This window comes from Trichoplusia ni, chromosome 8, assembly GCF_003590095.1.
Source record: "Trichoplusia ni isolate ovarian cell line Hi5 chromosome 8, tn1, whole genome shotgun sequence".
Classification (NCBI taxonomy): Eukaryota; Metazoa; Arthropoda; class Insecta; order Lepidoptera; family Noctuidae; genus Trichoplusia; species Trichoplusia ni.
The window spans coordinates 13,333,750-13,360,955 of NC_039485.1; the positions used below are offsets into that span (position 1 = coordinate 13,333,750).

Genomic DNA, 27,206 nt, shown 5'->3' on the forward strand with positions numbered 1-27,206 from the left:
AAAGCAACGGCTTTCTGGCAACTATTGCAGCTTTTAGATAGAATAGATAATATTTCCCATTATCTATTCTATCTAAAAGATCTGTCTATATATTCTTATTGCACGCCACATCAGTAGAGAATTTGACAAGCATAAATAGTAACATGGTGCCATAATCGGCGGTCTTATCGTTAAGCGCGATCTTTTACAGACAACCTTTAGATAGACTTCTGAATAAAATAGTAACATTCGTGCAAGTAGTCTTAGTACCTAATCATCTCATAAATAAGTAATGTTAAAAATAGATATTAACCTTTTCCTCTTTCTTAAGCTAGACGCTAATGTTCAGAACGTTATTTCAATTTATTATTTACCATTGTGAATAATGGACTCAAAATAATGTCCAATGCAAACATTGAGAATTAAATTATCTTCCGACCTGTCCCGTTGATAACTTTACTGTTATTGTTTCACTGATTAACTTATGATAATTATTTGATATTAAAATGAAATCATCAATAATCGGATCACGCAAATTGATGCATTTGCCAATAGTCAAGTTAATTGAATTAATTAGCCCGATAATAATGACTAGCATACGATCGTATGAAAAAGAATCTTCATTTGTTTGGAATGTAAAATAAATATTTTATGAGGTGCTCTGTAAAAATATCCATTAGGGAAATTATAATTATTCACGGAATTCTTCCTATTTGAACAGATCAGGCCATCCAATTATATTGAGCGCTAGCTTTTTTCAACATTTTCGATGGATACGGCACATTGCTTATTTAGCGGCAAAAATATTTTTACGTAAGTATATTTTTGGTAACGTTCTTTAAAAGTTTTGAAAGTGACCTGTAAATCATCAAAATTTTGAAATCTTTATTAATATCGGTGAAAACTGTTGCATTCCACAATTCTTCAGCTTTTGTGAATATTCGCTGACGATCTTATTGAATAAGAGGTAAGTATAAATGCACTTCAGCTTACTTACCCAAAAACATTTTGAACCGCGCATAGAAAAAAGATCTAATAATAAACAAGTCTTATCTTACCCTCAAAGATCCACTAAAATCACCACCGTGCAGCTTTAAAGAAACAACACAAAGTACCAAAATGCAATTAGTCCTGTTAATGTTTCTATTTTGTAAAACGTATGAATTTTAGTCAGAATAACGAAGAATATCATTACCATTTATCACTCCCGCGACATTAGCATAGAGCGCCGTGAAATATTCAATTAGGTATTAAAGTCCCCGAGAAACGAAGGTTTCGGATGAAATTAAGAGGCAAAACGACATGTCCTTGATTTTATTATTTTTTGTAACGATCAGGATATTAACGTACATTGTTCGGAAGAAGTTACATTATTATTCGACTACATTATTTAGATACACGCGGAAAAACCTCCAAGTGCAACTTTAGACATTAGACCAAGTAATTTGTGTTGTAAGTTTTGTAACTATGAAACAAATCTCAAGTGTGTACCGCGAAGTTAGTGGCACCGCTGAAAGACTTCAGGTAGTTTATCTATTAGACCTGTATACTGTATCTGCCACTAAAGTTGCAGCTGGAGAGCAAGCACAGGGAACTGTAACTTTAAAGTTGTAAATACTCGGCAACTATTAACTGTTTTATATGTCTTAAACAAGTTATTAAGTCAATATTTCCTCTATCGCTTGTATCATTTCATTTTATTTACAATTAAATTTACCATGCCCAATAAAAACTTTAATATAAATGTCTCTATTCAAGATAATAGCAATATACATGGCACATTCATTTATAAACATTTGTTTAAATCTTATACAATATCTCGTTATGTATTTAACAGTAAGTATCAGAGATGAACTATTTATATTCTTACAAACAGTAGATATTCACCTATTACAAACTATATACAACGTTATAAGACTAGTTATTATCACGTTACACGCTGATGGAATGAAACATTACGAACAGAATAAAAGGCCGCGTCTAGGAAACAAAATAAATGATGCCTATGGAAATTATTCCAATCAAACGTAATTACAGGCTGTGATTGTTGACGATTGTCCTGGAATTATCGATGAAAAAGAAAATATTGATTGTGGTCGTTGGAGTAATTATAGCAGACTTTTGATTACACAGAGGAAGATCGCTGTAGAGGTGGTTGTGAGTTTGTTCGAGGCACCGGCAGCCGCGGTCACTATCACTTTGCCGTCGTTGGCGTACCATTTGTTGGCCCTGTCCGGGACCCTGTTGGTCTTCATGCTGTCGTCATCGTCTTCGTCATCGTACGCATTGGTTCCGTACTCATCATCAGTAGTTATCCGGACGTCGCGGTCAGGGTACTGGTACGCGTGCCTATCGTTGCCCGGTATTTCTGTATGAATAAAAGCGTCGTTTTATGGCCAATCAACTGCATTGCAGGGAATGAGATTTTTAATGCAATTGGCTCTACAAAATTTTTAAACAACGAGTATTGTTTATGACATAATGAATGATTTATAGGATATTTTTAATAAGTTGAACATTTTATTTGAGGTGATTGTAAAACAGATTTTACTATGACCACTTCAATATTCAGTGTTAATTTCGATTTTGCATTTGTTAAAGGGTTTGTAGATTGAAATGCAAATACCATGGCACGTTCTATATGAGGACGCGAGCACAAATATTTGATGTTTGGTAAAATATCGAGAGAGAAAAACATTCTGCGAAGTGAATAAAACATAGATAGACATATTTTTGGCATAAAATGTACACGACATAACTTTTTGTGGTTTTAGTAAGTGACAAAATCAAGGAAAATTTCGTACCGTATAGTCTTATCTTGCTTTCGACATCCCCTAGGGAGTTCTTAGCGACGCATATGTAGCTCCCCAAGTCCTCCCGCCGAATGTTCTTGATGGTCATCGTCATCTCAGCCTCAAACATCGACTTCTGCCTCACTGACATCACGTGATGCTCCGAAGGTATGATCAGCTCACCTGCAGAACAATTTATTACTTAAAACACACTTGTTTTCAAATTCAATATTAGAATTTCATCTTTCCTCAGCGGAAGTTTTATGAAAAATGTAAAAACTTTGTGCAGACACCTAGAAGTTTTATGGCTGCCTTATAATTTGTTTCGCTTTTATCGCCGATGCTATGCCAGCCAGCCGAGTTAATCAAACGGTATTAAAATTCGAATGTTGTACTTTTAAAGTGTATTTATATCCAATCCTGGACGTAAAATATCATTTTAAGGTTCACGTTTATTGCTGTCGATTTTATGATTTTGATATTCGAACACCTGATCCCGATAATGGATATTTAAATGTTTTCTGGAGTTTTATGTCTAGTCATTCTCGGAGCTATGGCTCATTGGCAGGTTGTAAAGTCTTCGTTATATTCATGAGTTCAGAAGAAAGATAGTGTGATATTTACCTGGATCTTTGACCCAGTAGTTGATTGATTTGGGAGAAGACTCGACGTAGCACTCTATAGTGACGTCAGTGCCTAGTGGAGCACCCACCAACTGATTCGGCACTTGGATGACTGGGTGAACTGTAATATGAACACGTCATTGGTATAAAACAAAAAGCAAGTTCTCAATCAATACAGAATTATTACGTTGCAATAATGCCGTGTAGAACGGTATATTATATCGCTACAATGTAATACCCAGGTTAAATCAATATTATCACAGTTACAGCTGTGACGGAATGAGTAAGCAGACACATAAAAAATAACTATTATTTATTTACCATCCCAAAATATATCTGCCGGAAAAATTCTAAATCTGTTTGCTGAAATGGCAGATAATTATTCTAATTATCTTTACGATCTCCTTAAACCAACTACAGTATTTGAGTGAAATCTGATATTTTAAGTAGATTTTTTACGGCTTCATTATTCTTAATTGCTTGGTCCGTTACAAGTATATGAAGTATATTGACTTACAGTGTACACTCACGTGGATCCGCTTGCTGACTGTAGGAGGGACCCCATTACCGGCAATACATAAGTAAGTGCCCATCTCCGAACGTGATATTTTCGTCAGTTTCAACACTTCACCCTGATATGTTAGCACTGCGAACAAATGTAGAGGTAAATATAAAATCCCGTAGCGGGAATGCTATTATGGAATAACACGAAAAAAGGTGATATCTTTTTTTTTCTTTTTAAATCGTAGGAGCCTATCGAAGAATTTTTCACACGACGCCACCTAGTCTCAAACTAAGCGAAGCTTGTGTTATAAGTACTAGACAATAAAAATACATATATTTTTCTAAATACGTACATAGTATAGATAAATTACATCCAGACAACACGATCATCGTGATCATCACAGTAACATTCTGGTCCTGGGTGAGATCCGAACCGACGACCTCCGGCCTAGCAGTCAGGGTCACTAACCATTAGACAAACAGTCTAGTTCCTGTATCGAGTGAAGCTAAACATATGTGATACAATAAGAACAGCTAGAGTTATAACAATATTTTGTTGCTTATATAAATGTTAATACCCAATAAAGATCGAACATCCAGCATGTATTGTTTAATGGTAATTTGGGGATCTACTACCACCCCAGTAAGAGGTATATGGCGAATAATACGGCGAAGATCGACGTCTTTTTTCCACAGCTTCTGAGGCTTACTTAAAGACATAATGGTGAGTATTGGCATTTAGGCACCATGATGTCATTTCTTTGATGACTTTGGGTACTAAATTCACTAAGTTGTCGAATCATTTCCATTGGAATTACATCCATACTCGCTTCGTGAAAACAGGCATAGAGAAATTTATTTTTGTTTAAAATCCTCCAATTAGAATTATTTATGCACTAGCTGTGGTCGTGGCTTTTCTCGTACGGAAAGTTGTTAGCGCAAAACAAAGCAGGATAAATTCTGCAATTAGCTTCGTTTGGGCAACAAACATAATTTTACCCAAACTAATGGTATCTATCAACGAATCTAAAGTTTTGTACATTTACGGAAACACGGCTTGGCGTAGAATATTATTTTAGCTCAACTAGAAATAGAGTAAACAAGGCTATACTACACGGACGTTTATATCGGATCTTATTTGTCATGTTTTTGGACGCCAAACTTTAAAGCAATCTGGTTAAGGATTTCGATATAATATTTGACCCTTATTAAAATACTCTCTGTCTCATTGTTAAAGAAACATGGATAAATTACTTTTAATATACATATTATGTACATATGTTTCGGAAAGCACGTTATGAAGTCGGTCCTGCGAATAATCTCTCTCGACGAGATTGTGGTTGAATCTCACGTCAGATTGTTGTTCTGATGACCAAGGGAGAAAGAGATCATCTATGGTGGCGCATACGCATGGGCACTTTAATATGTCCTACGGAGTATTGGAAACACTAGCCGCCGTGGTTGAAAAGCGATCAGAAAATATTTTTGCAGCCACTACTTTTTTTTATAACGGCTTTGCATTGTGTATGTTAAGGATACGCAATTATACATTCTGATATCTAGAAATATTTGAATCTGTATCAATATCAATGAATAATAATTCCTTATTTCTGTTATACGATAGTACCTATCGGTTACGATAACGGAGCTTCACAGCATCCCTGTCTGATATCAAAGAGCACGTAGTCTTCTCTCTCGCCGGTTGCGCCGGATTATCGTTATAAAGGACGATAAATACGTGAGCTGTGCAGCTGTGTTTGTCCAAGCACTTTCTACACTAATTTACTTAAGTACCTATGCAAGCTTAACAATATTAACAAAGCAGTTACAAAAATTACAATCACTCTTCGTGGAAAATGGTCTGTTTAAAATAAACAATTTGATGTTAAAGGAAACCAAATATTCATTACGTAATGACCTATTTACATATATTTCAGACATGTTTATAAATTCAAACTTCAGTTGAAGTTGAAACGTTTTAATAAACATTAAAATAAAATACTTTGTTTGCCGTTTCCACAGAGTTTAATCGGGATTTAAATAGCAAAAGGTATTAGCGCACGAATTACCACATACACGAAGTTAAATGCGGAACAAAGTGAAAAAATCATGTGTTACGTTGGTTAAGGACTATCGAAACAAAAGGTTTTTAGCCGCTGGAATTCTTGTTAGTAGGTAAGTCGTATTTTCGCCTGTTAGTTCGTTAAATTAGAAAAAGCATGTTTTTAAAGAATAATAAAATTGCTTGTATAATAACAAAACTAATTTCCGAAGTAGATATTACAGTAAAATTACAAATGAAGTAACAACAGCAACCTGAAAAAACTAATTAGTGCGGCCTTATTGCTATCCGTGATTTCTTCCAACTTTAATACAAAAAGAACAAAAAATTGAAGTAGAATTTTAGCAAGGATTAAAACTGCGGCCCTCACTGCTAGAAAACATGAAGAGGCTAATTCTTCGATAAAAAAAACCATTAATTAAACTCCATTTCCATCATCTAGTTGAGGCTCTGTCTAAACCCTGATTTTACCGAGAATAACAGCTGGCAATGTTGTACACAAAATTTATACCTCGTTCGTAGGAAATTCTTTAAATGTGCAGTAAAATTTAATTACATTAATCGTACAGCTTTGTGTTAAAGCGGTAACCATTCTAGAAAATATATTGCACTATTCAAGTAGAACTTTACAAGATAAAATGCTGGGCAATAAAATTGCATTTTGTTGTTCAGTTTTTACTTACATGTTTCATTTGCTTGACTGGTGTGCGGACGTGGTACGCTAGTGCTTCAGACTTTATTTACAAATGTTATAAGATTGTAGTTAATAATATGTTGCATTAATGAAAGTTGTAAAATTACAACATGTTGAAAACAAGTGTGGGTGACTGCAAGAGTTTATTAACATGATACACGGGACTCAATAAATTATTCAAACGTTATTCAGCGTTCGTATAATGAGACCTAGAAGTGTATTCAACGGCAGAACTCTACTAATTACGACAAACTTTAAACAATACTGGACGCGAAACTCATCCCGAGAATAGTCGCCGCGCGGCTCATTGTGGAGCCACAAATGCGGTCACACAGACTTTCGTATTATACATATTCAGAAAAACAATGGCGTCCTTGCGCCATTCAAATAAACCAAGACAAATGAAATATTTTACCAGCTATTTCCCGAATTATAGTGTAGTTAATTGAGTAATTATGTTTTAATGAACGGGTTACACGTCAGATAGTAATGAGAACTGATTGTATTACGTGTAATTAGCGCAGTTGTAAGCTGATCGCTTCTAGATTTCTGTCAAAGATCGATTGCCGTTGGCAGTAGCTAATGAGTTCTTGAGTGGAGACCGCGAAATGGCAAACGTTTGGTGAGATAGCGTTCCTGTCGGCCGTTAAGGACTTGATTGACTGGATGTTCAGTAAACGAATTGCCTAAATAATAATTTGCTTCATTTGTACTGAAACGAGGAACATTTATGTCTTCATTACTGTTGACTTAACATTTTTGAATACTTTGTTACAGATAAAGACAGCTCTTCTTATTTTGGCTCAAATTGCTGGTTTTATTTTTATGTAATTATTTGTGTACGAGTTTTAGTTAAAAAAAATCATATTAGTTCCGCATCTTTTTTTTTATAATACGCCTTGTGTTTTCGAAATAAGAATGAAAATAATGAGATATTGAATACTACAATTTTCGCTTTTAAATACCCAGTTATTGATTTATTAGGACTTAATTTGTAAGTGAATTATTACAATGTGTTTGGTTATGCGTTCTTATTCTATGTAAAAAATTTAACATTTTAGTTTTATTCATTCTCATAGATATCAGTGTAAAAAAAGAGTACCTAGTAAAATATGTAAATAGATAATATTAATAAAATGGTTTCACAAAATGTTTTTTGCTTTCATGAAATTAATTTAGTTAGCTAACTGCAAAGGTATTCAATCTATCAATTGTGGTCAAAAGTAATGTGTTCATTAATTGAACTCTAAAACCGCTGGATGTAACAACTAATTGACTGAAAACATGTGAGTGGTCAAACGGATTACCGCGGACAATGTAATATTATTTGTAAATTGATTTCGTTGGAAGAGTGAAACTATAACATTATTGACGTTATAACGGCCGGTAATTGTCCCACGCCTGGGCAAAATAATACGTTATGTAGGGAACGAATATTGGCTTAGGTATTATGATATGATATATATATGATGAGGAGCTCGTGGCTAAGCTATAACCGCATAAGTGATACAATCACAGGTTAAGCTATGCTTGACGCGGTTGGTCTGTAGATGGGTGAAAATCTTTGTCATAACGAGTTCCTCCGTGTTTCGCAAGGCACGTTAAATTGTGGGTCCCGGCTATTATTCCAACATCTTTGACAGTCGTTACAGGTAGTCAGAAGCTTGAAAAAAAGTCTGACAGCCAGTCTAACCAAGGGGTATCGTGTTGCCCAGGTAACTGGGTTAAGGAGGTCAGATAGGCAGTCGCTCCTTGTAAAACATTGGTACTTAGCTGAAACCGGTTGGACTGGTAGCCGACCCCAACATAGTTGGGAAAAGGCTAGGCCGATGATGACCAAGAGAGGTGAAATTTTCGCAGATATGTATTTGTTAGTATTGTTTTGTATTTGTTTCTGTTCGATGCGACTCGCGCTTGATTATTTTTTTACAAGCTTCATTACAAGCCAATGATGTATTATGATATTACAGGAATGGTGTAATAATTTCCACTGTGAGGTAGTCCATTTTAGTAAGTTTGATCGATCGCTATTGAAACCCTATGCAATACTATGTATCGTATGAAAAGCGAATCTGAAAAATGATTTTTAGACTGTAGTTAAAACATTCAAATATTATTTCAGTGCAAATTTGTTAAATATACGTAGTCTCAATATGTTAAGACCTACATTTTTATTTGCCTTCCAAAACTCGGAAGCAGGGATATTTATTTTTAAAACGCGCATAGCCTTTGAGAAGTCGGTGTCTGCCTCAGGATCGAAGTCAATCATTTTGGCTGCCCTAAGTCTACCACTAAGCTTAGACATAGCTAAATATTATGTACCTCCCATGTAGGAAAGTTTCGAACATATCTCATATTAAAATATTTTTTGTTGATTTTTTACAAAATACTGAATAAAGTAGAAGTTTATTTCACAAAGTATTAAATCCAGCTATAATATGCACGTTTTAAAACCACAATCAGATTGCAGCCGCATACTGCGGTATTTTTCTATCCGATAACCCTAACCACTACGTTATTTTGACATTTATACATGTCAGTGTTAGCACAGATTTTGTTTATGCCTTTACATATTTTGTAACATGAAAGTTGATTATAGTGAAATCATTTTAACCGTAAATGTGTTTTTGAATGTATAAAAGATTAATGTAGTTTCATTAATTGCAATAATAAGGCTATTAGGAATATTTTCTAATGTTCTACGGGAAGCCATCTAGTCAGTTGATAACATTATGTACTAAGTGATATCAATTCTATTTACAAAAGCCTTGTAAATTTATTACTGAACCCAGAAAATTTTGTGTTTTAATCAACTGTTACAGTTTAAAAAAAAACTGAATCTCCTCTTTATTTCAGAACATTTTTTTTCATCCCTACTGAATACCAAAATTTCATACATATTTGGCGAAACCTGGTTATTATAAATATATCAATATAGTTTCATTCGGTAGGGCCCTCTATTATAAGGTGTTTAACGTTGAAAACGATCGAGTTAATCAGTTCGACGGTATTACATTCCAAGGAGCACGTCATTCCAATGAAAACAGAGGCATTCAATAACTATTTGCGGGTAGCGTGCCCAATGTTGATTTTATCGTTACGTTATTTCGATGTTTGAGGGGGAGTAGAATTGCCTTCTACACCGGCAATTTGTGAAACAATACCTCCTCACTGAGAATTTACCCTAAGCATTGTAATAATAAACGGAATAATAATATCTACAATGAAACAGATTTCGGAGCACCCATTTGCGATCTAATCAAGTCTTAAATTTGATCTTCGGTTAATTATTTTGTTTAATTGTTCTTGATCGAGGAAGCAATCGACTTGAAAATGATTTTGTTTGGTTGGATATAAAAAGTCTTCATCTTTATTTGATTTAATTGTATTTGTTGTTGGCTCTATCCCTGGTATACAGTGGAATTATTGTCGAGGTAAACAGCGGCCCTCGCTTTTAAAGTCAACAGTATCCAGCGGATAGGAGCTTTGACTTCTACGAACTTTTCTGTGAATATTGTTTGGTTAGCTTTATTAGCAGCCGTCAAAGGAGCAATGTAATGTATTAGTTCGTATTTCTGCTTAATTAGGAACGTTGTGTTCAGAGAAACGTGACAGGTGGGTAAAGCTATATTATGATCTGTCGGTGTGTGACGAATTCCATAACCACAGATCTTTGCACGGCGCGCGGTGGTTCAGGTTTAGTCAGTAGGAGTCTGATACTACCCACATTCTTCCCGAAGACCTCCTTGGGCGCTCTGAGGTATCCTGGCTTTAGAAAAATATGGTAATGCTATATCACCGAAGGTACCTGTGATTATTACGGGGGGGGGGGGCAATTAGTTATAAAATTCCAAAAACTATTCGAATTGTTCGACTGCCTTTTGATATTCTTCAAAATTTTGCATGTTCTGTTTTTATTATTTCTTTTATTTTAAACGACTCCCGCATTTTAATATGGCAAAAATAGTTTAAATAACTTATGATTATTTGTTTGCTGACTAATCGATTGCATTTTTTATGTAGGTATCATTTAGTCAGTTAAAAATGTAACTTGTCAAGCCATTATTAGCGACTAATGACCATACATTCCCGGTAAGTGTTGTTCGCGTGACTGATGACTAATGTGTACCCTATATTTATTGCAATTGGCAGATTATTACAAACACAACAATAGCGTAGGTATACGTCACTTGAACAATGGCGTCACCATTAAGTGTCATAATTACGAGTGGACATCATACTAATTAAAATAAAGTGAAATGTCTACTTATTATAAAGCATAATAAATGTTTTTGTTTTCATTGATTTTAAATAAAATTCGTCTAAATCAAACCTATTAGATAGGTATATATTTTACATGTAAATGGAATGTGTAAAACTTATCCAATTTCAACAGTACTCTTAGGATTCCAAGGCTTTTTTAGAAATTCCGTTATACTGAATTCCGTTTACAGTGCAGCTGTATCACCTATTAGATTTCTGGGAATCAATATTCCAGAGATACAATAATCCCTTTCGTAAAAGTAAACACAGATATAATAACATAAATGTATCCGGAATTGAGAACACACCTTTATACAGAACTGACCAAATTATTATCATACTAGGTGGACCGAATAAATATATTCAGTTGAAAATCGTCATTGCAATGTGCTTTCTAAAATAATTTTGAAACATGCGAACATTAATTTATCAAAACTGTTGAATGTAACGTGGAATGGCACAATAACAGAATTATATTACTTCTCAAATGGAATGCAGTCAGAATAGTTATTATAAACAATACTAGAGGCGATTGACGTTATATAGGCAGTATCGCTAATCACAATCCATATATAACCAGGACTGTTATTAAACAGACATGTTTTAAATGTGAAATGTTATAAGTATTTGCTTTTCTTTCATATACTTTTTTAATTGTCGTCTGAATGATTTCATAAGAGCCTCTTACTTTACCTGTGCTTATAATTTAAGTTATCTATTAAGGATAGGTAAATTACTTTTGTTTCATGTAAGTAACTGCACTATTGGAATAAGTACAGTTGGGTGATAATAGTTGCATTTGGTCCCTAAATAAATACGCACTCCGCTTTATTTATTCTCGGTTTCAGGACGAAAAGACGTTCTCTGGCCGTTATAGGAATCTCCACCTTTTGCGTACAGTAAAAAATAAATCAAAAAGTATTCATGACCTTACCTTTACTTTTCGTCCCACTTTGGTCCCTTACAACAATTTCCTGTCCATCTTCTCGTTTCCACATAACCCTTGGCGGCGGGACACCCCGGGCCTTGCAGGCCACCCTGGCAGTCCCTCCCTCGGGCACCATTGTATCACCTGAAGTCTCTTCAGGAATAAAATCTGGTGGTATCACTACGTCTAGGAAGCCCACCTGAAACAAATTTTGCTGCGTCAGCTCATGATCAAGGACTCCGGTTGGATCCGAAACTCGTCGGGCTACCCCCATAAATACGCGTGAGTTAACCCGTTACATCATTTAATTTAATCATTCTCAGGATAGTTACTATCGAGTAATTCTAGATATTACTGCGAGTTAGTCGTTCAAATGCAGGTAGAGGTTCAATAACATTTTACGAAAAAACTAGTCGGAAATCTTGTTTACAATGATAAATGTACTGATAATTTTTAAGTCACCAATATTTTGCTACATAACAATGATTAAGTGAAAATACTTAAAATCATTTTGCAACAAGTTTCTTTTTGATAAAACTCATAATCAACTTAAGATTAATAAACCAGCGATGTAAACAGGATCACTTAATTATCGTAAAACCTAACATAGTTGAAATTGTTGATGAAATTAAATCAGAATCATGCGGTTTCCCGATCGCCGCTGAAGAGAAAATATTTACTCAAAATTGCTTAGTGAGACGCTTTAATCACATTTCGGTTCAAAATTGAAGCCTTTTCAGATTTGCGTTCGACGTATTGAACCGGAGCGACGAATACTAAATAAGCAGAAGTGGCAATTATCTTCGTAGCGACTGAATCATAATCGAATTAGGTCCTAGTTGGGAGCATTTTAGGTCGAAAGTTGTAATGTTCGAAATGATTCGTGAAAACAAAATGTAACTTAAAATACGTGGTATTATACGTGTATTACGTATTGTTTTACTTTTTGCAAGCATTTCCTCCCAAAATTCATATTTTACTGTTCAATGAATGCAAGAGATTGATTGCAAAAGGAATATTTAAAATACCGAATATAAAAGTCTATGGATGCGGATATGGAAAATGAATAAACACAGAAATAATGAATTCAAGATATAAACAGAATGAGCTAAACCACTTTTTAATGTTTATTCTTTTCTTTTTATCTAGCCCACTGTGTTCCACTGCTGGGCCTCCCAAAAATCCTCGCTCGTTTTCATATATACATATAAAAAACTACTGTAAAATGTTTTTCATCATTCATCAGCTGTGTCGAAAAATACATTCAGGTAAATTACTTTATTTTTCATATTTCGGTGTAAAAATTGCATTATAAGTTTGTTTTCCTTTTATGTCAAGTGGAAGAGTATCAATCAGAGCACTGAATGCACGGTCGATGTATCCACGTCGCGCTGCCCAGCCATGCCCAACGGCTCGACTCGATCCACACACGTCACCTATTTTATTAGCAGCACGAGATTTTCTTAACTATGTTTCCCCACACTTGTCAGAAATGGCTATAATAATATTATTACCTACTTCAAACACTATTAAACGAATGAGTATTACACTGGTCCGTGTAGCAAATAAGTTACAATTTACGTCAGAATATTGGTTAAAGTGCAGCTTTACCGCTTGACGCATTCCCGTTAATTCATCCCTCAATTCCTGTTAGCGGACCGCAGTCCATTACTTTGTAACGATAAGGATCAGAAATGTGGTTTATTAAAAAGTGTTTGCCAACGGTTTAATGGTCCAATATTTGAATAAATCTGTAAAAGATTTCTTATAAGGGTAATATATTCAAAACGATGAGTAACGTTTGCATTAGCTTCACAGGGGATTAAACGCTTAACTGCTTTACAAAGAGCTTCTGGATTGTACACTCCGGTACGCTACGGTATTTTATTTAGCTATTTCCCTAGCAAGGAATATTTCTGTTAAGCTATCTGTATGACGTATTTTGTATCAAAAGAAGAAACGTTACGAGATTACCTTGACAAAAAAATGACAGTTTTATGAATGACATTTTTTGTTTGTCCGATTTTTGTTTCTTTTGTAAAGTCTTTCATAATTCTACAAACAGTTAACAAGCAAACAATTTCCACCTGCATTATAAAAAGCACCTTGATACAGTATAAAGAGATAGAAGAAGAAAAACAGTTGTGTGTGCAGGATGGATGGCATCTGCAAGCGTGGACACACTTTATTGGGTCTACGCACGAATATTGTGAGTGGTTGCTACACGTACTTGGAGTGCATTTGTATGCTTGATTTCATTCGTATGTACGTGGCGTTAAGCATGCATAATGTACATGTGTCATATGTACCGTCCTCATGTTTATAGATTATACGTAAGATGTATCAATCCTTGATAGTGTTCAGTCAGTAAATCAGTGAAGTCGGCTTGCAATTTCAGTTTAATAGTTCTGTATATACGTATAATTGATTTTTCTATTCCCAGTAGTGAAGATTGAAAACGCTTCAGTTAGCTATAACTTTAATGTGAATAGCAACGAATAGCCTTTCGAGAAGGTCATACACCTACTTTTATACGAGTCATGTTATGCACAAAATGTACAAGGACGAAATAATTAATACTTTAATAATTCTTTGTAAGTCATGGTTGACTAGACTTATGAATCAAGTACAAATGTTAGTTATCTTACCTGACTTTTCATCGGATCAGTGTTAATCTGGCACATGTACTGCCCTCGGTCCTCTTCCTGTATATTTTTGATGTGCAGGTACCAGGTGGAGTGGTCGCTGTGGGAGACGGAGACACGAGGGTTGTGGGTGATGACGTGCTCGTGGATAGCCTGGATTGCCTTTGTGTCTGCTTTTACCCAGCCCACCTGTAAGATGAAAAATGTAGAGCTTTTGGCCAGATGACGGTATTTTTGGGAATCAAACGTTGGAGTTATGGAAAGAAAAGTGAAAAGCTTTGAAGTATTACTCGTCTTGATTATAATACTAGTAATACTGACTGGATTATTGCCACTTTTTACGAAACGACTGATAAAATGGAAGACATTGCTCTACACCGTATATAGAGCTCTCTTTTTCGACTACTAGCATGGCAGTGGTTTTTTACGGGTATTTATCGGGTATTGCTGAAGTAGATTACCGGATCGACTTGCGAGCCCGCTTCCGCGTCAGCTCGTCATTGGTATCGTTCTGATATCTTCGTATCGGCCTGAAACTAGTCGGGCATTAAATATACGTAAATTCGCTTAAGGAAACCGTTGTATCATTAAATAATGAATCACCCTCACGAAATGTACAAGAATTTTGTAACACTACTCCCTTGTGCCGCGGGGGTTTTAAAACATTCAAGTCACATTTACAAAGAAATCCAGACTCGGGACAAGTATTCGTGGATCACAACTTCTGCTACGCGGGGATCGAACTCGCGACACGTTGCACACAGTGTGTTTGGACTCGGATACCCGTGCAGTCATTTCATAAAACAATTTCGTTACAACAGTACACTTGGTATCCAATATCAAGATAGAATTTTGATTTATTTGCACAATAATTTAATCAATAACATTCAAACAGATCACTCGCGAATAACAACAATACATTTACATGAAGGGATCCTTTGTGACAATTATGCAGCTATTCTATAAATTGTTGCAATATTGTTATCATTGTTATATAGACAATAACTTTGATATATTCGAATATAGATATTTCAATTGACTCAGACATTCGAAATGAATCTGACGTGATCGTCATACATGTGTACGTATAGAATAGTATAATATTCCACAACTTTCGAATACGCCATCTAGTCTCAAACTAGACAGCTGATAAACATACTAATAAATATCTATATAGATACAAATTATAGATACATTACACTCAGACACAGAAAACATGATCGTTCTCAAGTCACAAAAATGTCCTGGGTGGGAATCGAACCGGTACAGCAGTTAGAGCCACAAACCACTAGACCAACGAGCCAGTTAAACGTTGTATGTACGTTACATATAGGAGAGGAACTGTAAAAACATTGTTTTGCCAGCTTGTTTTGCATGATTAAGGCGTATTATAAAGCAGGGGTACCATAATACCCTCCCACGTCCGCTGTTGCATTTAAACAGGTATTCATAATTGAGCAAGTTTTTGTACGCCGTTTATATTAATCTGCTTAATTTTTAGGTCAAGTAAGACATTGGAAAGGAAAGGGTTCGCTTAAATACATAAACAAACCTATTAATTACGCATGCGGGCCTTAGTAGCTAACCTACATTTCTTGTAAAACATTTTTTAAGATTAGTTTTTCTTTAAGAATAATTATGTATACGGGGTAACGTATTTTTGTACGTTTTAAGTCAAATCTTCGATAGTAATAATTAATAGGTAATTACATTATGAATTATGAACAAATCTGAGAAAAAAAATCTTACGTATTTTAAGTAAGTTTTTAATAGAAACTGATGCGCAGTTTTGTTTTGAGAATAGTTTAGATTGTAAATGTAATTTTATGAGTGGTTACTTTCTGCTTGCAAAAAAAAAGAATCTTCCTTCCAAAAGGATGAGACAAAATTCTGTCTATTTCAAATAAAACCTTACAATTGCCAGTCTTTAAATTAGGTTCGTAAGTTATCAATACGTCACAAAGCGGCTTAGACAATATTCTCACTATTTCGGTTCAGTAATCCGGCGCATCAAAACTTTACTACTTTGTAATTTTACTGTTGTCTATAGTTTATTCGCGGCCTAAAACTCACTAGCTAATCCAAGTTAACTAACATAATTAATATTCAGCTCCTCGACTTTATTACGTAGTTGTCAGGGACTCCGAGCAAGCTTTTTGTCTACGAAGACTATTAATATAGATTGTTCCGAGCAATAATGGCTTAATTCAAACGTAAATTATTCAGTTATAATAAAATACCTGCGGGCTGGGATTAACTGAAGTGAGATGGTATTGAAATCTTTGATATATTTTATTGGATGAATTTGAGATGATTGAATTGGACCAGTACAAACAGAGCCGAGTCTTGAAAGACGACGGTACATTTGTAGCTGTGTATAGTTTTATATTATGAACAATTTTGAGTTTCAATCAAGTTGAGTAGTACTCACACGAAAGTTGCCAAGGTTGACAACAATGCATTCGAAAGTGGCGTCACGTCCGATTGGCAGCGTCAGGTTTGTGATGGGCTCGCCAAACTCCGGTACCTCGATACCTCCTGGGGACAAACAATAAAAATATGAAATTTATTCGGGTACTCACAGAAGAAAACAAAGCAACAGACTAAAAGTTCTGCTTACGTGGCTAAAAATGAAAATTTATTGTATTACAACACATTTCTAGAATAAAACGATTCTGTTGTAGAAAATGTTATTTCGAAACGAAGTAAATGTGTACTAAAACGTCTGACGTATTCATCGATCGAAACTCAACTTCGATTAAAGTTGTCTCCCTGATTATGAAGTTACAAACTAACGTGGAAATTGCGAAGTATTTTCTTAATAGATAAGTTTGGCACACTTTATACTCCAGGTATCTAGTACAAGGTCGGAGAATTTTGTAAGAAGTTAGCACAACAGTGCTAGTGATGAGCGCGCAAGACATTAGTTAGCGAGCGGTATGTACGCGGCTTATCGCGGCCCCACAAAGTTGCCGGTCTACGATACTGTCGCCGACAGTTGCACCTAGCTAGGACCTTGCAACAAAGTGTCAACTAACCACTTCAACTTGTTCCGTTATTCGCGGTCCCAACTTCTGAAATGTGAAGTGACACGAATAACTTTGCCAAGTGATAGTAACTACGTAGACCGCTTGCGCCCGCGATCTTGTTTGCTACAATTGCGTCACTTACATATTCATATATGGGCTACATAAACAGAATATTTGCTGGTATGATTTGCCTAACTTTGTTTTGTGGATATTTTTGTATATTCACGCTTACGGAGATTTTTGCAACTTGTGGGAATACTCTCGAAACTAAAACCGCGAACACTAAAAGATATGAGAGAAACAGTTGTCGAAGCTTTTTATGTTCAAAATATACAAGAAAAGAAGTTATATCTAGGTTATTTTTAAATGTATAAGAACAAAACTCGTTTAACAGTTTAAGTCAAATCAGTCTGCATAAAGTCTTAGAATAATGTTTGTGTTCTAACCTTATCTAAACCTAACACAATTTTGCGTTATAAAGTTTTATGGCGTAAGTAATTTACATACTAAACATAAACAAAATTCAACTCTAGTGCAACTTTAGTGCCTAAGTTTCACACGTTTTGCAAATAGCCACCCGCTATGGTTCCTAAGTGAGAAAATTGCAGTTGGGCCAGAGATACGGTGCGTTGGAGGAAACTAAAAACGATGTTTTGTCACCTTAACGAGCGTCGAGAGGCGGCAAAGTGTGAAAGCTTGCCTGCCAACATTCAAAACATCATTTTGCTTTTTCCATTCCTTATGCTGTACTTAGTTTGCGAAACCAAATTGTACTTATGTTTAAGGCAGAACTAACGTTGACATCGCCCTTCGTAATTATGATGTTGGCCGTCTTAATGGAACGGCGGAAGAATCCTGTTTTGGGACTAATGTCCCAAAGTCGAATGTTAAGGGATTTTATTTTATTTTATAATCCGACTAGTGTCAGATCGGCACTTGATTAAGGAGTCTAGTCGGTTGGATCTGAAACTGGTCGTACTATCCTTTAAGTCATTATGAAACGGCTACACAAAATATATTTTACTAGTTTTCTTTTTTATTATTAAAAGAAGAGTTATTTTCCATTATTAGCAGGTTTTTCAATTTGTAATTGTTTATGTATTTTTTTAGTAATTAACTTAAAACCCATGAGAGACTTATACTTTCAAATATAATCCAGTCCGCTTATATAGAATTAATACTGTGAATAAGTCCTTCAGTCTGGGGTTTACCTAACATTGCAGTAGATAAGTTACTTTGATTTAACTTTATGAAAAGATCTGATTAGTATATTTAAAACAAATTTGCTTTGCTCCACTGCTCCATTCAACGTTTACCTTTTAAACAAGAGAAGTTTCTCGTTGCTCGAGTTTATTAATTTCTTGAGGAAACTGAGTTCAAAGTGGAACGGTAAAAATTCATACTTTTAAACAATCGTTTTTGTATAACGACAACTATAAGAGGGATGTTACGTTACCGAACGGTCTCGTGGAAGGCAGTAAAAACTGCCATTTTGCAACGGCAGCGTCCACAATATCGTCACAGACTGGGACGCAGTAAAATGTTTACAAAATATCCTGCTTTTGTTGTGGGTGCCACTAGAAGTGTTGGATATTGCTTTTGTATTACCGTTTTAGCGTAAACACAGTCGGCCATTTTCCTGCAGCTGCGGTAATCGCTCTATTTTCGGGAACACGTCTAGTCTCCTGCGATTTGCTCTTATTCATGACTCACCTGTTTTTTATTTGCGCGTCATTGTTTTTTACCTATATTTGTAGCAAATTTACTTAAAACTTCTGTTATAATAACGAATGCTGTACAATCAGCTCTTAGACAGGATTTTATTATTCCTATTGAGGAAGTGTCAGCGAACTGCGCAAAACGGAGACGTCCCGGTTCATGGCAGGCAAAAGTCTTTAAGGTCTTCTACTACGTCTTGAAGTAATATTCGTTGTAGAAGCTCGTGAGCGCAATACAAGGTGTAAAGCGGCATCTTTCTTCCACACCCTCTGTATACGTTAAGTCGTGTTGCTTTTAAGAGACCCATAGCTTATAAGAAACAATAAGCTTGGTACTTTACTTAATATCATTTTATTATTTTCGGTTTTTAAAACATACATGAGTCTACGAGTCGTGAAATATGCTGGGTTAGACCTATAAGTGTATATAGAAATAAAAATACTGATACCGACATTCATTTATTTTAATCAAAATTGCACCCTTTTATTATATAAATCGTACATCTTAGTTAGGAACTCGTTAGTATATTGCTAGAGTTTCTAATTGTAATAACTTTTGCAACTTATTAATAATGGTTCCGTGCCAAAGTTTTCTTCAAAGTTTATATTTCTATTGACACTGTTGATTAAATTAATATTTCTATGATTTTATTACGCCTATATTATTTCTTCGATATTTATTGTAAGTGTCTATAAATGAGTAGTACGATTATTTCGTAACATTTGTAAAGTTCCTTTTTCTCGGAACTAATCAAAATAACGTTCTGATTAAGAGTCATAAGAAGCCTATATAACATTTAATTAAGAACCGATCATGGAAAGGAGTATACATATATCTAAATATATATATATATATCTCTCTAAAAATAAATCAATCACCAAAAATGTATACTTTGTTCTCTACTGGTAAAATAAAAGCAGACTTTGACCAAACGTAAACTAAAATTTGTTCAGTTTCAGTTACAATGATTTAAATTGATTGAAAACTGTTTAAAATGTGAACATATTTATTTAAATTCTTTTCAACTAATTTGTTTAAGATTTTACTTAGACACGTCACAATAAATTGAAATATCTTATAGTAGTGAACATTAAATACAATGTTTATAACAATTTTACGTACAAATTTCCGACGTCGCAATATCAGCGGTGATACGTTCATAAATTCAATGAAATTACCCATCTTTCTGCGCTTCAAAGAGGCCATATATTTTCCGGTAGAGACAGCGCCTTGCTACGTCGACCATCACGCGAATGATAAATCAGTAAGGTTTACAATATCAAGAAAATATCGCGTCGTGAATATTTAATGGTAAAATATTAATATTTTCTTTGTATCGAGATGGGATTATAACACCATGGGAATATGTGTGCGATATATTTAGTATGTCTTGACCATTTCACCGGACTATATATTGATTGTTAAAGTTATGCAAGATCAATTGCGTATGACGTTGAGATTGTTTGGAATTGACCATCATTTTCACATACCTTGTGCCTTATCGAAAAAAAAACACTCTCGCATTATAGAATTTAATTATTTTGTCGCGGAGGGTTTCACAAACATTCAAGTCCCATGCATAAAGACACCCAGACTCATAACAAGTTTTCTACGATCGAAAACGTCAATGAGGTTACTTAAAACAAAATAGAGTTAACACGTGCCTCTCCGTATTACTCAATACTTTATTTGACGATATTTAAACTGACTACACTTCGTGTAATATTTAAATGTTGATCTAACTAGGCATAAAACCGTTGAACCTTGTGAAAATTGGTGTCAACGTACTTCGTAGAATTTGAACTTATAAAAATCTCGCTTGGGAAAAGATCTCAAGCTTAAATATATTAAAATCGCGCGCAGATATGAGATATTAAAAATATTAGTATTAGGTGCGAACACATTATTATAATTTTTAATAAGTGTCATGCGTAATATTCCAATAATAAACTGTATGAAGTATTTTTAGTTATATAGGGATTTAATATTATTAGAACAGATGTACGGACTTCTTTTCTCTATATTTTGTCTAAGTTGGTACCTATATTTATAGGATAAAGTCGTAATTATGACTTGTTCTATCTAAAACCCAGTGCGTAGCTGTTTTAGATGTAAAATTTTACGTTTTTAAGTTTGCCCACGTTAAGTTTATGTTTATGAAATGATATTGATTAAATCTGACGGTAAAAGAGACTAAACAGAGCCTTTTTGTTTCAGATACTATTTGACCAATCGGAAAATTCCTATATATATTCAATATTTAAATGAAGTGCAAGCTACGTAAAATTGGAGAAAGATGGTTCGACGATATTGTTAACGTCTCAGGTCGACTCTGGATGAGACTAGCGTTGGATTGTAGAAAATGCCTGGAAAATGGGGACAACTAAGCCCAGCAGCGAAAAGACAATAGCTGAAGATTATGATGGTGTTGAGACGTAAATTGTACGTATAAATAAGAGCAAACAATTAATATAAATCACACTGACAATCATTAACAGGTTACCAGTTGCCTCAGATTAAGCCGTTGCATCGACTGCTTTAAAAAGCGGCTGTCAACTGCTCTGCTAAACAAAAAGCGAGAGTTGTAATGAAGAACGCGGGTGCACGTCTAACTTAACTGCGCGAGACCATTAAGGAGCTAGTCCCGTCTTTGCGTGCGAAGTTGTTATTGTATATGGAGGACTATCAGTGCCTCTTAAGTAAGAAGGTTCTAAGTTGTGCATGCGAGAAAGCACTGCACGGTATAGAGCAACGACTCTCTTCCATAACTGCTACGGTTTTAATTTGTTTTGTAAATCCCCGACGCGAAAGAATGGAGGTATGCGTGCAATCAGCGTGTCTGTCTGTTTGTGGCATCATAACTTGCCAAAGGATTGAGCGATTTTAAATTTCGTTTGTTTTGTATAAATGGTGAATTATGCGCGAGTGTCCTTAGGCATGTTTGAGGAAATCGGTCAAGCCATTTGAAAAATTGTAGGTGATGAAAGTTTTAACTACGGGGGGTCTTTAAATTTAATAATTTTTGTGTTCAGGTTTTTTTATCAACATAACTAATTTTTCATTAATTCTTTCCTCGTCTTCTGAACATAAAAGGTTGTAGCTATCTATCAAGTTGTAGCCTGAACCAGTCGATACTGACTGACAAGCAGACCATATGGTCGGCCTAATTGTGTCTAGTAAATTAGCATATAATTATTCGTATCAAATCTGTCACAGAATGTCCATTGTTTGACGTATTCTAGATAAAGCGGATTGAATTAGGCTCCTGCTAATGCATTTGTGATTTTGAATTAAGTCAATCGATATAACCGACCAGCTTAAATAGGTACATATTAAGTTAAGAATAGTTGTTCTGTGCTAGCGGGTTTGTTACCAGTTGAGGCAACTATCAATGTTTTTGAAATCCTTTAATTATCAAACAATTTTATACCAAATTTATTGTTGTCGATAAATAATTGCAATAACGTTTGTGTCTATGCGTGGATTTATGTTGCTATTCCACTTAAACGGCTGGACATTTGAAAAGATTTGTGAAGTCCTGGGTGGTCAACGGAAGGTATAATTTAAGCTGCTTTTATCCGTGGGCATGAACGTGGGGCTCAACTAGATATGTACAAACTTTCCTAACTATATTTTTCGTCTTACCCAATTAAAACTACCAACTTTGATTTTAGAAGGTAGAATATGGTCAATTTATATTTACTTTTAGCAATGGAGAGAACGACAACCGTTGTCGATACTTATTATGTACCTAATAGTTGCTTATTTTACCTTAATGGTTGCTGATAGGGTTGTATTTTTAGAACAAATTCATGGGTTCCACAAATACGATTGTTTCTCAGTAGACATTACTCGTTAACAATAAAAAAGTATAGTGTTATTCGTCAGAGAACTGGACCTATAAATACAGCAGTATAAAAAAAGATATACATAGCAACCATTACCAACAAATGTGAATTAAACATTATTTAGAGTTCTACGTACATAACGGAACTACTAAATAATGCAAACATTACGAAATTCATGTCCGGTGATCCATACAATATTTACGTCAGAGTTTGCGCGAAAAGGTGAAATTCTTCCCACGAAAAGGATTTACACTTTAATTATGAAGTAATTATGTACATTGCAAAACGAATTACATCGGAGTTGTTTACGTTAATGACAACGTTTGAGAAAATTATTTAGTTAGAATGTGAGCGAGTGCTTTTATGGCATGAATAATGAATGAATAAAACTTTGTCCAAAATGAAATAAGGTATAATGAAAATGCTTAGGTTTTCTTTAGACTGTAAAAATGGAAAATATTGAAAGAAGGTGTGCAAATACACAGGATTATTTTGTTGCAAGTCCATTATTATACGAGGGTAATCATATGAACTTACCTATCCATTTTATACGTAGCTTGGTTGATCAATGGTTTGATACTGGTATACGTATATTGTTTGTGGTTACGTAAAACGATATTACCAAAAATATTCAGCAATAACTACTTCAGCACGTGCTAATGACAAAAATGTGATATCCTATATTTTGATTTTTGGTCGCTTAATTCAAATGGTAAACTAAATGAAAGTTTCAACTGGTCATTTGTCATTGGACGTGCGCCGGTTCCGACCGTCCGAGTTCCGGCGGCAAGCTGCTTTTATTAATATTTCCAGCGCGAATCCACGCTTTATTAGCAAACAGCCGTCATGTGGCTGATAAATTATTAATGTGGTCACAGCGCAGCTTGTGTTTTGCGCGCCGTTTTTTAACAACAACTACGTTACATGTGTTTTCGGCAGACTAATGTACTTAATTGATGGGATTTCGTTATAACTTAGCAATAAAGTCTTGTAGAAGAATCGAAACTATGACAACAATATTCTATTTTGAATTCGAGTTCAAATGACACACTTCTGAGGATTCGCTTAGGAATAAGTTTGCGCCGATATTATGAGTTTTCCTTTCATATTTTATTGCGCTGCAGATAACAGATGATGTATCTACGTCAAGACGGTTTCAAACTCGTAATTGCGCTCTTAATGAATGCCGCTACGTTAAGGAGCTAACAGATAAAAGTAAGAAGGAACTGAATCTATGAACGACAAAATTTTTTCAGCTCTTCTGCTTCCAATAAGCGCGTTACCATTCATCCTAGACACGATAAAATTACATTTTTTCTACGACATAAGCAAAGGAAAATGGATAGGTAAGATGCGTCACATTATTACGATGGATGACTTGTCCCGTCCATAGTTTAACTGTCTGGCAACATTCTTAAAGACAGACTGAACCATTTATCATGAAGCTAGATGTCTAGGATGCAATTTTCAGCAATGCTGCCTGTTACTGTGCACTTTTGGTCACTATTATAAATTGCTTTCAGACAAAGACTTATCTATATTTACATACATATCTATACAGTCGCTAGTAAGTTTACCACAAGAATTAAATGGCATTAAAAATGTTCTTTCGATTTCGACTTTTAATTAATTTGCTTTCGACTTTTGTGCGGTTTCCCGTAATGATTTTCCTTGAGTTAGCTTTTTGTTGGGGTAGAATTTGGTGTGAAAATACTTTCGATTTGCGATGAGTGATTTTTATGTGGGATTTTTGGTTCGTATTGCTCAATATAACCTGCTTTTATACCTTGCTAAAATATACAAGTAACTGACTGATTTTTATTACTTATCACTCTTTTCAGGAAAATTACCTCTATACTTAGATTTTTTTACCTGTTTACTGAAATGAAGACTAAAAGTACGTAGTTTTTTATTTTGTTTTATTTCAATTAACACTACTTCTTTCTTTGGGTCCGTATCCAAAGGATAAATCATGATTCCACTATCAAAACCCCGCTGTCTGTCCATCTTTCTAACAACCCGTCACCGATTTATAGACCAGTAACCGGTACGAAACCTATCTATCTATTTTTTTTAACTTTTTTTATTCTCTGTATTCCGTATTTCCCTGAATAATTATATATTATATTGTGTCGCGTAGTCATTGCTATCATCAATCATAGCCTACAACGCCCAGGGGAAAGATCCATTCGTACTCACATCTACCAAGAATTATATTACAAGTAAAGTACATTTATTTCGTACGTAATATCACAACAGGTAATCTGGAATAACCTTAACACATTAATAATATTGTCTTCATATTTCGTAGGATTTACCCTTAAGTAACTTTCTGAATGTTATATTTGGATAGAATTTCAACTTAACGCGATGAAAAGGGGTTTTCTATGCATAATTTAGTTCGTTTTAGCGTTTCTAGGTTTGACGATTGATCTATTAATCACATTTTGCTGTCTGGACGTCTAGAGTACTATCTATAAGTTATTTTGTAGACTATTTAATTTTTCTACTAGTTGTTGCTAGTGGCTACGTCCGTAAAGATCTGAAGAAAAAAACTAGATACTATAAAGTCCAATCGATATATATGTTTTGGAAACGTCTGCTGGACTATCATCATTATTAGACCATCCACTTCATCATCATCGGCCTAGCCTTTTCCCAACTATGTTGGGGTTGGCTTCCAGTCTTCAGTCAGTCTAGACCATCCGCGTGCCTTCATAATATAAATGCATATGCATGTTGCCGAGGACTAATAACTATAACAAGATCAAAATTCCTGCAATAGTTTTGTGTGGAAGGCGAACAACAGTCCGACACACAAAACAAACTTTGTCCCGCTTTCATTCAAAGAGGAGAGAATATCGAAAAAATCTTTACGTAACCTATCAGATATCAGGATTCAGTGCAATATATTCAACTAGTTCAATAATATTACGTACAATTAAGGCTATAAGCATGTTTATGTAGTTTAGCAAATTACCAGAATTAACCGACAAATATACATATTATATGTGTAAACAGAATTAATAATGTCTTCGCCTGACTATTTGGGAACCAATATCAGATTGCGTAAAGCGTGTGTACAGTCGTAAATGTTATTAGGATAAGGCCACATTTCCCTTTGGTAGTATAAAAGTAGGCTGTTAAAATCGTAATTGATATAACTTTACTGTGATGTCAAATACAGGTTAGTTACAAACAATATTATAAAACTAAGTGGGTTTTCACTTAATGAATCGCCATAAAACTTTTTAAAGTTTAGCTATTTTTGGTGATATGTGACATTCTGTGCACGTTTTGATGAATAAAAAATATTATGTTTTTTTTTGTAATTTTAAGTTGTAAGTTTAACATTAAGAAAACAATTTTTACAGTAGATAAATCTTTATCATAAGCAAAAGGTGATTAAAAAAGTTTGTCTCTAAAAAAATATTGCCCGATTTCCAAAAAGGTATCAATGGATAGCTACGATAGAAAAACAAACAAAAAAGCTGTGTACTTGTGTTGATGTTTTAGTGGGACTAAGATATAGGCGTAACATCTCAAATGAAACGAGAGTCACGTTCGAGTGAGTGATATCACGTCTTCGGCTCATCAGCGGGGGCGCGTGACGACTTTAGCACAAACAGATTTTATAACACGACCACTAACACTGGCCTCTAACAATCCACCCTACTTCAACAAAGAAAAACACTAGATACAAAAACCTAGAGGTCTCATTATAGTGGCGATGTTAATAAATACGCAAAAGAGGGCGCCACTGGTTTAGCGTTGCCAAGTTTTCTTTTCTCTAACTTTATTACGCCATTAGAGATTGCGTGACGAAGAATCGCGCTTTCTCACCTTAATATAATTTATTTTGATGCTTGTATCAAATGTACCCTTTTCGAATTTCTTGTTGCCAGAGTACTTAAGGTAAAATCAATCAGTTCAGGTAATAACAAGGTTTGTTCAGCCAACGGCAACGTTTTTTCGACTCTTATGAGACTTATTTTCTTGTTCCGATTTTTTATCAAACAGTTAGATTTTTGTGCAAGTATTGTTATTTTGATTGTGTATTTCAGTTGAGTGCTGGAAAGAACACAAATAACGGCAACGCACGTACAAAAAAATATTAATG

At 34.8% G+C, this 27,206-nt stretch overlaps 1 protein-coding gene across 2 annotated transcripts in view; it reads right to left on the minus strand.

The window, feature by feature from the left end:
- Window positions 1–1,278: 1,278 nt before the first annotated feature.
- The window catches only part of LOC113496557 (lachesin-like), a 44,692-nt gene continuing 18,764 nt past the window's right edge, over window positions 1,279–27,206 (minus strand). For both annotated transcript variants that reach the window (XM_026875817.1, XM_026875816.1), the window contains 7 exons: window positions 16,922–17,028; window positions 14,494–14,679; window positions 11,852–12,044; window positions 3,912–4,040; window positions 3,396–3,515; window positions 2,784–2,954; window positions 1,279–2,347 (listed from right to left, as the gene is read on the minus strand). In XM_026875817.1, coding sequence (XP_026731618.1) covers window positions 2,088–2,347; window positions 2,784–2,954; window positions 3,396–3,515; window positions 3,912–4,040; window positions 11,852–12,044; window positions 14,494–14,679; window positions 16,922–17,028 — 1,166 coding nt within the window. In that variant the 3' untranslated portion in view covers window positions 1,279–2,087. The remainder of the gene's footprint in view (window positions 2,348–2,783; window positions 2,955–3,395; window positions 3,516–3,911; window positions 4,041–11,851; window positions 12,045–14,493; window positions 14,680–16,921; window positions 17,029–27,206) is intronic.